The 12937-nt window shown below is 41.9% G+C and overlaps 1 protein-coding gene across 3 annotated transcripts in view; it reads left to right on the top strand.

Annotated features, from left to right (window-relative positions):
• The window catches only part of TTC7A (tetratricopeptide repeat domain 7A), a 169190-nt gene that overhangs the window by 33587 nt on the left and 122666 nt on the right, over nucleotides 1-12937 (top strand). For all 3 annotated transcript variants that reach the window (XM_035320722.1, XM_035320723.1, XM_035320724.1), the window contains 2 exons: nucleotides 8588-8725; nucleotides 9116-9199. In XM_035320722.1, coding sequence (XP_035176613.1) covers nucleotides 8588-8725; nucleotides 9116-9199 — 222 coding nt within the window. The remainder of the gene's footprint in view (nucleotides 1-8587; nucleotides 8726-9115; nucleotides 9200-12937) is intronic.

Genomic DNA, 12937 nt, shown 5'->3' with positions numbered 1-12937 from the left:
GAGGAGGGATCTGGAGCAGTGATAGTACTGATAGTACAGCTCCAGCCTTCTCTGGGGCTGGCCTCGCAGCTGAAAAGGCCTTATGGGACCTTGAGCACTGTAGTCTTGTTCTGCTGAGGGGAATGAAAGTTACCATTTTATCCAGTAGCTTGTAAAACGGCAAACTGATCCTGTAGCTGTTATGGATGAAGCAGTGTGAAAATGATACTGATAGGAGCTAGGCTGCTGTGCTGACTTCAACACTAAGTAAGTATGTGTGTGTGTAAGTGCTGTCGTCTGTACATACAAACTGGAGGTAGGTGCAAGGTGTTTTGATCTGCTGCATATGAAGTACTTAAGTAAGCAAAGGTCCTGTAGTGGAGCACTGCAGGCACCATAACAGGCTCCATTCTGGGGGAAATGGAACACCTGAGCCTTTGCTTTCCTCTTGCCTTAGCAGTAGGCCTGCCGTTTGTTTACTGTTTTAACAAAACTACAGGACAAGTATATAGAAATACAGCTGTGTTTAGAAATACTTAGCAGTGACAGGGACGTGCTTTCTGAGTGAAAGAACAGAAGGAGCAATCTGATTCTTATAAATGTTTGCAACACATAAATATTTTCCTGCAGTTCTCCTGGTGTGGTACCAGAAGAAATTTTGCTTTATTTATGACACAAGACATCTATTACAGCTGTTTGTTGTAAGTTAGGGAGTTTTATCATGTGCAGGTTTGTTGTTCATCTGGAGATGTGTGGGTTGTTTTGTTGTTGTGGTGTTTGTTTTTTTTTTTTAATTGCTGAATCTTATGGAAACTAAGTTAACAAGAAGCAGATTTCCAGTTGAGGTCTCCCTCATGACATGATGGTGACTGAATAAACACTTTCCTTCCTTGAGGGAGTGTTGGTGGCAAGTAATAATGATATGTTTCTGCAGGCCAGTAAGCAACATGGTTGGTGATCCCAGATATTGGCTGGGTTGGGCATATCTTCAGTACTCCCACTAAGAACCCCTTGAAATTAAACAGAAATATATGATTAGGTTGACTTGTTTGGAGCTGTCCAGAATCTGACGCTTTGACTGCTCTGTCAGAGCAAAACTCACCAGAACTGTACTTTCCCTGTCTGATTTTTAAAGAGAAAAAATAGCCTTGCTGCTCTAATTCTTCTGCAGGACTATGAAACCAAACACTGCTCCACCTGCCTGTTCCTGACTTCTCTGCCTGTCAGCGGTGCAGGGTTCTGGCTCAAGATGCTGCCTGTGCTTTCCTTACCCCATTTCCATTGCTTTTGAAGGGAGCAGCTTTGCATGTTCTGGTGGAATGAAATGAGAATGTCTTCTAAAGTGGTAATTAAGCACTCCTTCAGTATTTCACTCACTCTGCTTTGAAGCCTAAGTATTTAAAAATCAAGTAGCACGGTAAACTTTTTCATAGCTTTGAAAATGCTTCTGTGGGTATATCAACCCCCTTAGAGTAACAACTTGCTTCCTTATGGCCCTCTCCCAAGTGGCGTCTAGTATTTGTTCTGTCCTGTTGAAAATGGGAACCTATCTTCCTAAGCTAAGGCATCTCTGCGGACAGTGAAGGAGGAATGTTGTGAAACAAATCAGGCAGCCTGAAGATGACCACAGCCAGGGCTGTTGTCTTCAGGGGGTTTGGAGGTTTCATGGTGAAATTCTCCTTCCATGTGCACAGCCTGAGTTATAGGATGGACGGGCTGTTGGTAAGAGGAAAAAAATGCTCTCCTTCTAACCCGGGAGGAGGCCAGCTTGTGCCAGCCTTTGCAAGCTCAGGCTGCAGCAGGATGATGTGTTCCTGTTGAGCACTGGAAAGATGGACCAGCCTATTTTTAAATGGCTAGACCTGTGTCTGGCTATATTTAACTCATCAAGACCAACTTTGGGGTGAGCCGAGCGTGCGGTGGCTTGCTGCGTGTGCTTTCTCTGCACCGTGGCACTGGTTCTGCCATCAGGGACACTGGGCCTGCTGTGTTGCTGTGAGTAGACCGGGGAAGGTTTGGCAGGACTGATCCTTCATTGCAGTTTTGTTTGTTTTAAAACCGCTCCCAGGAATATTTGCTAAGTTGACTCTGCTGCCCCTTGAAATCAGCCAGAAGTTTCTCAGAGCAAGGATTGGAACCGTTCTGTGACTTCTGATGCATACTTCTGAAGTAAAATTTCTTTATTTGCACTTAGAAACCTTCCCTTTTTGAATCTAAGGTCTAAAATATAGTCTAAAATCTTTAATTCAGTCCTTGGGAATGCTGGCCCTTACAACTAGGGATCCTGGCTGGTGTGGTCCAACAAACATCCCAGGTAGCAAGGGTTACCTTGCTGATTCTGTTCACTTCAGTACTAGTGGAAATGAAGCTCCTTGTGTCCAAAACTAATAAATTCAGTGCCCGTGTAACAAAGATTAGAAATGTCATCCCCATCTTATCTCTGATTTGAATCCCTAAAGGCGATTTGATCTTGCAGAGCCTGAGAGCACAGAACAGATGGTGAGGGGGAAAGTAAGATACTGGGACTTGTCCTGGTCTTTTTACTGGTGAGAGTAAAAACTTGTGGGTTTGAGCATGCCTGTAAGGGAATAAGACTTAACCTGTTTATATTTAAACACGGAAATAATTAAAAACCTATTAACTCTGCAGTTCCTAACTTTATACAGTAATCCTGGCCAACAAATGGGTTGGTGAAAGAGCAGAAACTCTTGTTGCTTTTATGGTGTTTTTTTTTTTGAATGACACCAAGCCCGGTGATGATGCAACAGCTGGATGACTGTCACAAGTATTTCTTTGAGGACTGGGGGACTAAGGCAGCTGAAGGAGCCAGCCGAGGACAGGATTGCCTGTTCTGTTGGTCCCTGCCAAATCACTGTGCTGTGCTTACAATAATGAGCGTGACAGTATCTGGTCTGCAAGGCAAAGCTGGGCATTTGGGACCTGTGAAGATGGATTGCAGGATGTTTCTAGTGGGAAATATACCGCCCCTGTTAATTTCCTTGTGAATCAACAGTTCAACTGCAAGTCCCAGAAGATGGGTTAGCCAGCTTTTTCTTCTTCTGCTGTGTAGTAGACAGTCTTTCTTACAAACTTACAGGGAGGATGCAAATTCTTGGAAGATAACTCTAAATGCAGATTATTGATAGCAGATATGTGACTTTGGAACCCAAGACAGTACCCAAACGTAAAGCTGCCTTTGTTACATTACTTTTTCCCTCCTTTCCTTCTGGTTAGGGATGTTGGGCTGTTTTGGCTGGGAGTCATGTCTGTCTTGCTTTCAGTGGTATTTCCAGAATTAGATCTGCTACAAGAGTAGGTATTAGCATACACCTGTGAGAGAGATGACAGTCATAATTTATAACTAAATGCCTGACCAAAAGGAAAAATGGAGAAGAGTATTCCCATGTTAGCCGTCCAAGGATAATTTGCGTCTCTGATATGCTTTGCAAAATGCCTGTGCGGTATAGTGGAAAACAGCTGATAGTTTTTGTTTATTTGGACCATAATTCTTCAGCCGTTTGTAATAGGTATCTTTCTGATTGTCTGTAGTGATAGGCCACATTTTGCTTAGAAGAAAGTGTTTACATCGAGGGAAAGGAGGACCAAGAACAATATGTAAAATTAATATACTCACTTGTGAGCCAGGCCTCCTCAGTAGGTCGGACAGGCACAAATTTGTTTTGGGGACATGACTGGCTGGCTTGCTTTGTGTTTATGACTGTTTATGACTCCTTGGTATTTGTAGAAATGGAGTTGCTTACTCATCCTAGGTGCAATTGCTGCCGACACAGACAAAACTCTTTACTCTGCTGCATTCGTCTTTTGGGTAAGAGAAATTCAGCATTCCGGTCCCTTTTTATCCATGGGCTATTTTGCTTGGACATCTAGATGGGGTCCTGTGAGCTATTGCCTACCAGAAATGAGACAGATGCCACGCAGTTCGTACAGGCACTACATTTTCATTTTCTGCACTTCTGCTCTGAGTGGGAGCAGGCTGTGCTATTTCTGTAAGAGCAGATCTGGGAGTGGTTGGTGTGTGGTATTTCCTCCTTGTTCCACCTGCTTCCTGTTTTCACGGCAGCCTTGTGGTCAACCTTGAATATTTTCTTTGTGTATGTTAGTGAGGAGAGCCTTCAAATGCTGTGTGCTGGTAGTACCTTAGGTGGAAATTCAGCAGCCTCTTAGATGTGAATGGATCTGTGCCATTGCAGAGAATAGAGACCCAAGGATGTGGGCTAAGTATTTCCCACCTCTTAGCAGCAGAGGCATCAATTGCACGATTTCCAAGGCTTGTTGTCGATCTTACACACATAGCATTTGTTTTTCTCTCTTAATGTTAGTATTGAATCACACCAATTACATTATTACAGTACACTGTAAAACATGCTGCTGTTCTGTATAGCTGGGTTGCAGTGGATCTGGCAATTATGTCTCCTTTCAAAAGACACAAGTTGAACATTAGAATGCCCATGAATTAGGGCGCAGGCAGCAGGCACTCATTAAAGATTTTAATTGCTTTCTTTCTCTTCTTTGAAACAAAGCAGGGGGAGCCATGTTTCAAAGTGAGCAATTAAAGGATACTTTATAGCTAATTGCAGTGAGAAGGGGCTGCTATGTGGAATATGCTCCATTGTAATTCATATGATTGCTTGACTTTTATTAAGAAGAACATCTCTGTGTTGTGGTAAAATTTAATTTTCTGCAGTGTAACTGTGTGCGTAATACCTGCTGAAGTAATGGCTCTTTGGATTTGCTGTGGCTGTTTTCCTTTCTGCAGATACATGTAATAAACACAGCATAGATAAGCTGTAGTTAGCATGTGACTGGCATAGCAGCATCAGCGACGTACAGCACGTCCTCTGTGGCTAGGTGGCTTGTCTCGGCTGCAGGTGAGTATATCGTATGTGTGGATACGAAGGCACAAGCCGCCTGTTGCTCAGCAGGATTGTTAGGTAAATTGTTGATGTACATAAAAGCTGGCACAGAGACATCAGCGTGCCTCAACACTGGGTCAGCTCGTGGGCACCAGCCTGTCCTGGAGCCTTTGGGATGCACGCAGCCTGCAGGCATGCTGCCAGAAGGAAGGGCTGAAGGTGCTCGCGGGCCTGCGTGCTGCTCCGTCTGGGCTGACTCTGGGATGTGTTTACCTCCCAAAATAGGGCTGGTGTCATGTCTGAGCCACCTGCGTGCAGAGATGCTTGCGTCTGTAACACATCCCAAAATATGCAAATGCTATGCATCTTCGGGTTGCCCTGTAACTGAGAAATACCCCAAATAAAGAGGGATTGACTGCATGTTTTCCTCTGTGCAATAATGCAAATTACACTAACTCCTGACGGTGAAAATCCTGTTGGTAGCAGGAGTGACCTTCTCCATCCCACACGATAGCCTTGAACAGAGGGTCTCTTCTTCTGATGGCATGACTCACCATCTCTCTCCATCCCACTTGTGTGCAGTGAGGCACGTCTGTGTTACAAAGGGAACGGCTTAAAAGGAAGACTCATACCGGGGGTGCTGGAAATGTGTTTGTAGCTGTTTTGATGCTACTTATAGTGGAGGAGGAAGTAATGCAATTGGACAACGCAGGAATTGCTGCTTAGTTGTGGCTTTTCGGTCAGCCTTCTACAAATAGTCCTTTCTCCAGTTGCAATCAGGATAACTAATGGCCTGAAAGAGCAGAAACGCAGGTGTTGGAATAATGTTCAGGTAAATGGCTTAGAATTCATGCAGTCTCAAATGTTCACTGAAATCTTCTGTGCCCTTCAGTAAGTAAAATTTGCTGTTGGACAAAATCAGTATATGCAGTGTTGCACCAACTCTGCAACTGTTTTGTCCGTGTACTTACCTGGGACTGTCAGGATTTCTCACTGCCCCACTGAAGTTTACACAAATGTAAGCAAAGAAAGACAGAAAAACTGACTAATGATCTGGATCACAGCACCCTTCCTTTTGAGAGTCCCTAGAAACATTCCAGTTTCCCCAAGGGGATTTCAGGTAAGTGATGCACATTTCCCTCCTCTGCTCTCCTGTATGTAACACTGCAAAAGTAACTGGTACCTTGAGCCTTGGGGTGATGATTTGCAGTGCTATGTGAGACACTCCGTGTTCTTGCTCCTAGTGTTCGTTATGAGATTTGCATCGTCTTGTCTTTTTTTATAGCTCTGCAGTAATATGAGGGCTCCTTGATTTTTGAGCAACTGGAATTAGCAATTGGAAATAGGGCCAGTAATTACACAACCATAAAGCACACTGTTGAGATAGAAGTGACTTGATGTATTTGCTCAGTGGCAACTTTCATGTGTGGAAGCAGAGAGTGATGGATTGCCAAGACCTTCCGTGGCTTTGAGATTTAAAGGATTGAACAAAATAAGCAAGTTTATGACCTTGAAAAGAATATTAGTCATGCCTTATGTTGTTTTTAACTGCTATCTGCCTAGGTGAAGTACGATACGTGCAGCGTGTTCAGTGTGACTGCAGTTCTCAAATGTTGCATCCTTGTAATGTCTCGTTCCTGTTTATTGCTGAACTCGGGCATGCTGTTGCATCCAGTACCAACATCTGTTAGAAGACATTAATGGGCACTCTCTAGTTCTGATTAATTTTCTCTGTGTTAATGCAACAATTTAAAAGTCATAGCTCAGTTCTAGATGGATACCCAAAAAAAGCACCAGGCTATAGGTAACTACTGGGAGGCTGATCAGATTACAGAGCATGCAGGTGATATCCCATTAGCTATTTTCTACAAACAATTGCTGTAATATAACTCATGGGAAAATCTCCTATTGCTATTGTATATCTGTAGGAGGCAATAAAGATCATTTTATTCTGTATCATAACTTGTCAATAAGGATCATTCTGTATATGCTTTAACTTTCTTTTTACAATAGCAATCTCAGAATCATTCTGTATATGCTTTTTTGTACAGCTCTTTTGTTTTTCTTTTAAAGTAGTTTTGGGTTAAATCCAGACAGAATGTGAACTTTTTTTCCCCATTTATACTTATTTACTTTTGCTAATAAAGACAGGTAAGCCATGCTTCCGTGCTCTGCTTGCAGGATTTTCTGTTTGAAATTGGTCGCGTTTTCTCATACAACATACTGTTCTGGGCTATCTTTTTAAATCACAAGTTATGTCTTCTGCATTTACATAAAAAAGAAACCACTTCCCTTGCTACAAGAGGTGGTGTAAATTTTTATACACAAACACTAGACTGAGTCTGACCTGTCAGTTTGCCTTTAGCTGCGTTTGCCATTAGCTCTTGGTTGTGATTGGGTTGGTTGGCAGTAATTGTGTTTGCTGTCTCAGCTGTGATGCAGAATGCTTGGAACTGGGTATTACGCCGATAATATCCTGATCAAACAGTTGCAGCTTAATCATCCTGAAATATGCGTGGGCTGTAAGAGCTGCATATTCTGGATTTTTTTTATTACACTTAATTCCAATGTTTAACCTTTTTAGGAAAAAAATCTCCCTGCAATTAAAAAGCAATAGATGTAAGATTATAGTAGTGAGTGTTGTAAAATAAATCTCACAGTGTCCCCCTTTAGAGAGGAAACATCTTATTTATTTTTGCCCCAGGTGAAACTGTTTGCAGTCTTCTAATTTTTCTCATCTTTTAGATGTCAGACCTGAATGTCCTACGTTGCACCTCATCCAGCTGAGGAGCCCAGGGCAGTGTATCTGTGTCACCACTGTGTTCAGTAGCCTACAGCGCTGCCTTTCTCAGAGGTTAGGCAGTTGTGTTCAGAAACAAGAGGGACATTTCTATTTATTCTGGGTTCAAGATTTCCCTCTTTGTCCTCAGAAAATAGAGGCTGGTATCTTGAGGTGAATCTCAGTCTGTGGGATGTGGTATTTTGCAACATCCTAGCAAACTGCTAGACTGATCATTTGCTGTCCAAAGTAATGTTTCTTTTAAATGTATTGAAGCTGAGCAATGAACTGATAGATTATGCAAAATTAATACTTACAAAATAAGATATTTTCCAAATAATTATTTGCTATTGCATTGCCTAGGCTTCTAATTGTATTAAATTGATGCCAAATACGATTACTCAGGCAACCTGCTCAAATTAAAAAAATAAAAAGTGAGTAGCAGAAAAGAATAAGAGAAACGCATGGTATTGAGAAGAAAACAGTTACAGACACAGAGGACAGCTGCTTCCATGGTTGGTCTTTTATCACAGTTGTAGCTAATTGAATTAATAAAGAACATGGATTAAGGATAGTTTGTATTTTGAAGTCCTGGGGAATCTGATCGGTTAGGTCAGTTTCCTAATGTTCTGATTCTGAAAAAAATCCAGATGCAGTATTCCCAGCAGGTCTTTTCTGTATGTACAGAATGTATGTTCTTGAGTTTGCTTTCTGTGGATAAAAAATAAAAAATAAAAAAATAGTAGTCTACTTCTGTATGGAAACACCTTGCTGATCTGGGAATACTTTTAATTTAAAAAACAAAACAACAAAACCAAAATAAATAATCTTGAGATGATTGTAAACAATGTGCCATGGATGATGGGTAGAGCTTCCTGTGGAGGAGGTGTTTTTTTTTTCGTTTTTTTTTTCTTGCTCTACTGAGGTCTGATGCTACATTTGCATCTGTCCCCAGGCAAACCGGGACGCAGTGATCAGCCGTGCCCCTGACCAGCAGGATGACCGGGCTGTCAGCCTCCGGGATGCTTCTGCCGTCTACGACCTTCTGAGCATCACACTGGGCAGAAGAGGGCAGTATGTCATGCTTTCTGAGGTACCTCTGCCTTCTGGCTCAACTTCCATTTGAAATGTGCAAACAAAACCTGTCTTTCAGTAACTGTTGGCTGTCGGTCAGGGAGGTGAAGCACACTAGCTGGCAATTAGTAGAAACAGCTACAGGCCTGTGGCAGCACAGGTCAGAGCTGTTTGAGACATTAAGCTGATTCGTATGTAGGCACTTGAACAAAGCAGCCCTAATTTAAAGTGATATCGTTTGGTAGCAGGCCCCGTTAACTAAGAGGAGGAAAATTGTCATTTAAAAATAAATATTTGCTCCACAACAGTTCGTCTGCCCTAATTTGATTACTGAGCCATGCCAAACAGCAGTATTGACAAAGGATATCAAAAACAATTTCTGACATTTCTTGCAATGTTTATTTTGCAGTGCTTGGAGAGAGCCATGAAGTTTGCATTTGACGAATTTCACCTTTGGTACCAGCTTGCCCTGTCCATGGTGGCTTGTGGAAAGGTAAAGTTCAAACTAAAGGACTCTGAAAGGGCACGTTTTCCTCTGGCAGAATGTGTCTCGCTTACCATTTTCAGTGTGTGCAGACGTGTTTTGTGGTGGTAGGTCCCAGCAGATAACTTATGTAGAAGGACAGTGTTCACCTTTGATTGTTCTTTGTGATTAGGTATTGTGTACCAATCTTCCCATGTAGTGCTTGCTCTTCACTATTAAGGGGAAAACATTTTGTGTATGGCTGTGGATTGAAAAGTGTTATATAGCTGTCCATACTAGGCAGATTCAACATAAATATGCTTAGCATAAGAAAGATACTGGTGTCTCAAACTGCCACCAATTCTGTCTTTGGGCTTAATCTCTCTCTAAGCTGTGATTCTCCATCTGATCCAAGGAAATGTTTGTGCTTTTTCATAGACAGCTTGTGAAGATTAGTATTTTTGAAGTGCTTTGATCTTGGTACAAAAGATAATGTAGGAAAAGAAAGGACATGTGAATGCATGCGGTTGTGTTTTAGCACCATTTTTAAAAATTAATACAGTATTTGTGAAAGTTCTCAGTAGACCACTGAGATGCCTTAAGTCTAGTTGCAAAAGATAGCAGAGCTTTTCCTTATTAGACTTAAAAGAGGAGACTTCCCGCAGGAAAAGTAGATGATAAATTTAGCTTGTTCATGGTGGGGATCCCCACCTACATCCTTTCGGAGCTGTGAGCAGATTAAAGCTGTAGCAGACTGCTTACAGCATGGTCCTATATTCTGTGCCCGTGGAGTGTAGGTGGTCTGAGTAGAAGTAGACAGAGATCACTGGCTAGTTATCATCAGGTAAATGATGACCACTATTGGCCTTTTGTGGCTATAACTTGAATTGGAAACTGGCGTTGGGGTGAAAGCTAGAGATGAATAAGCAGTGTCAAGCTTTTGTAAAAAAGTTGTCATCCTGTAGTGTATAAGTGGCAGTAAAGCTCAGATGATGTCTGAAGGTATTTCTTTATTTTTATGAGCATAGACAAAGCCTTACCCAGAAGACTGTTTGGTTTTGGATGCTATGTGTTCAGAAAATATCAGACCAACAAGAGTCTAATAAAGAGCGTCAGGGGTGGCTAAGGGTATAGTAAATAGGACTGTAAAAAGACCAGGAAAAAAAAAGTTACTGTAAAGGGATGGGAGTGGGCTTTGAAGAGAAAGAAATGTTCAAGAGCTGTTGCAAAGAAGAAGGGTTTCCTCTTGTTTGTGGTGGGTAGGACAAGATGGAATTTCTTCCAGTTGTAGCAATCCAAGTTCATGTTTTCGATTAGGAGGCAAAAATAAATAAATAAGGATATCAGGATGCTGGAAGAAGACTGCCTGTGGAGACTGCGTGGAGCTTGCGTCACTGGGGATCTGTGGAACACCATGGACAAATACCAGTCAGCCATGGCCACGTTGTAAGGCACTAGAGTTGGACTTGGTGGGGCCCTGCAAGCTCTGACTCTGTACTGGGACTCCAGTTATCTCATAAATCAGCTCAATCTGTTATAAGCAAAAGGGGAGTCATCAAAACTCTGATAAAGTATATTAGATAAAAGAACAGTGGGGGGCTGAAGGGAAATGCTTAGTGGGAGGAGGCTTACAGATTCCTGTAGGAGTTCAGTACAAGCATTTCAAAATCCAATTCCAGATATGAAAACGATGGCTGGACTCTCAATTATGTATAGGGAAACCCGAAGCAGCTGGAAGAACACTTGAACAGTGAGTCTGTTGCCTTGGTGCTAATACCTTGCACTGGCCTTTGTCAGGTGAGGGCTTTAGAAATCGGGTCCAGCTCCCCTTGGCATTCAGCTGGAGTTAGCGCATAGCTGCCCTCTCTGCCTTTGCAAATCCTCTGGATGCCTGATCTCTTGATATTCAGGACAACAATGACTACATAGGCAGCAATGGAAGGTACAGTATCTTCCCATAAATTCATTTCACTTGTCTGGAAGGTTTAGTGGCTTTACAGGTTGTGTAACCTGTTACTTGACAGCAAATAATTATGTAACCCTGCTAAAATCTAGAATTGCTTTCCAGCAGGTTAACTGCTGATGGTTGACAGTGTATCCAGAGTAACTGGGTTTCAATATTAAGTTAGAATGGAAGAGAGAAAGAGGGCATGATCTTTACCTTCTAAGAGTTTGCATGAGAAATCTGTCCTCCTTAAATGTATATGTCTCTTTGGTTTCCCCTAGAGGTTACTGCATATTTGGTACTTAAAAATGAGCAACGTGAGTATCTATATCTCTGTAACTGTCCCAACTTTTAAGATTTTCAAGTATGTCATGTACTTGAAATATTTAGAAGGTAAAATGCCCTGATCTCGTCTGTTTTTGTAAAAGCTCTAAATGTTCTGAGCCTTACATGGGGCAGTGAGGATTCCCTTACCCAACAATCCCATCTGTGCAGTATTTCACTTCTAATCCCAAAGTATTCCCTGAGGATTCCTGTCATATACTCCGCAATGCGTCATCTCGCTAATGGGAGACGTGGCATACATTTTTATACTTCTTCGCAGCTTGATAGCAGGACAGCACTCATTTAAATGGAAGTGCTCCAGTGCAGCAGGAAGAACTGATGATAAGAGTGTGGTTTGTCTAGACTGCAGAATTCAGAGCACACTTGAGTTTTTATGGGTAGAAGGTCTGTTTTCACCTGTCTCAGTTGCAGCCAATTCCTGATCTCATTTCTTGGTAACAAAATCTTTCATCCTGCAGTGTTGCTTCATCTGCAGTACAGCAAATCATGCTCATAAATCTTGGGTATGACAGGAACCCTCTATCAACCTGTAAGTGCTAGAAACTTAGTCTTGTTATTTTAAAATATATTTTTAGGAATTGCAAACTCTGACCTTCTTAAAAGTGCTGTAAAAGCCTATTTTGTCCTCTGTTCTGTGTTGCATTTGATTGCAGTTACTTTTATTTTGTATATTGATCTCTTTTGGGTTAAGTCAGAGTTTAACATAAACTATTTTCTTCCTCTGCCAGCCCCAAAATTGCCAAACGGTGGCTGTCATTTTTCTCAAGTGATCATTCTGAATGTCAAGTCAACCAGCTAGGCTCATTACTGTGTGTATGCTTGAGTTTACACCTTATTTTTAAAGGGATGTGTCTTAACAAAAATAGGCACGCTGCTTCAGAAAGTCCTTAGGGCAAGCGAGGCCTTAGGGATTTATAAAACACTGAATGAGAAAGCTCAGAGAAGCATGACCTTCCTATTCTTCTATACGCTCAAAACAGAACTAATGGAGTGACAGCAACGTAACTTGTGCTTCTCGGCATCTTGCATAATGAGAGATGGTGTGGTCTGGTGGTTGGTTTTTTTGTTCGTTTTTTTACCTTCTCTCGGGGATGCTCGTATGCTGAATTGTCTATTTTCTGAATGAACGGAGTATGTTTATTTAAAGGATTGAAGTCTATCCTGAAATTTGAAAGACGTTGTAGACAATTTTAGCTGAAATGTAGATGAAATGCTGGGAAAGCATAGACAATGGCATTAAGACATGCCTGCTATAGGAAGGGAGTAGTGAGAGAGGTCCTGTGTCGCCACATGTAGTTCTGGATAGGCAAGAGAAGTTTAAATTGGCCTGATGCAGAACACCTGTTCCTCTGTAGTGGTACTAGAAATCTGGATGCTGAACTCCACACAGATGCTTTGAGTTGTTTCTGCTGGTAATCACCTTCGCCATTTGGTAATATGACAGCCAGAGGCTGAGCAGGCTTGGCAGCTCCCTGTCT

This window comes from Oxyura jamaicensis, chromosome 3, assembly GCF_011077185.1.
Source record: "Oxyura jamaicensis isolate SHBP4307 breed ruddy duck chromosome 3, BPBGC_Ojam_1.0, whole genome shotgun sequence".
Lineage (NCBI taxonomy): Eukaryota > Metazoa > Chordata > Aves > Anseriformes > Anatidae > Oxyura > Oxyura jamaicensis.
This window is presented reverse-complemented; position numbering and strand designations above follow the sequence as displayed.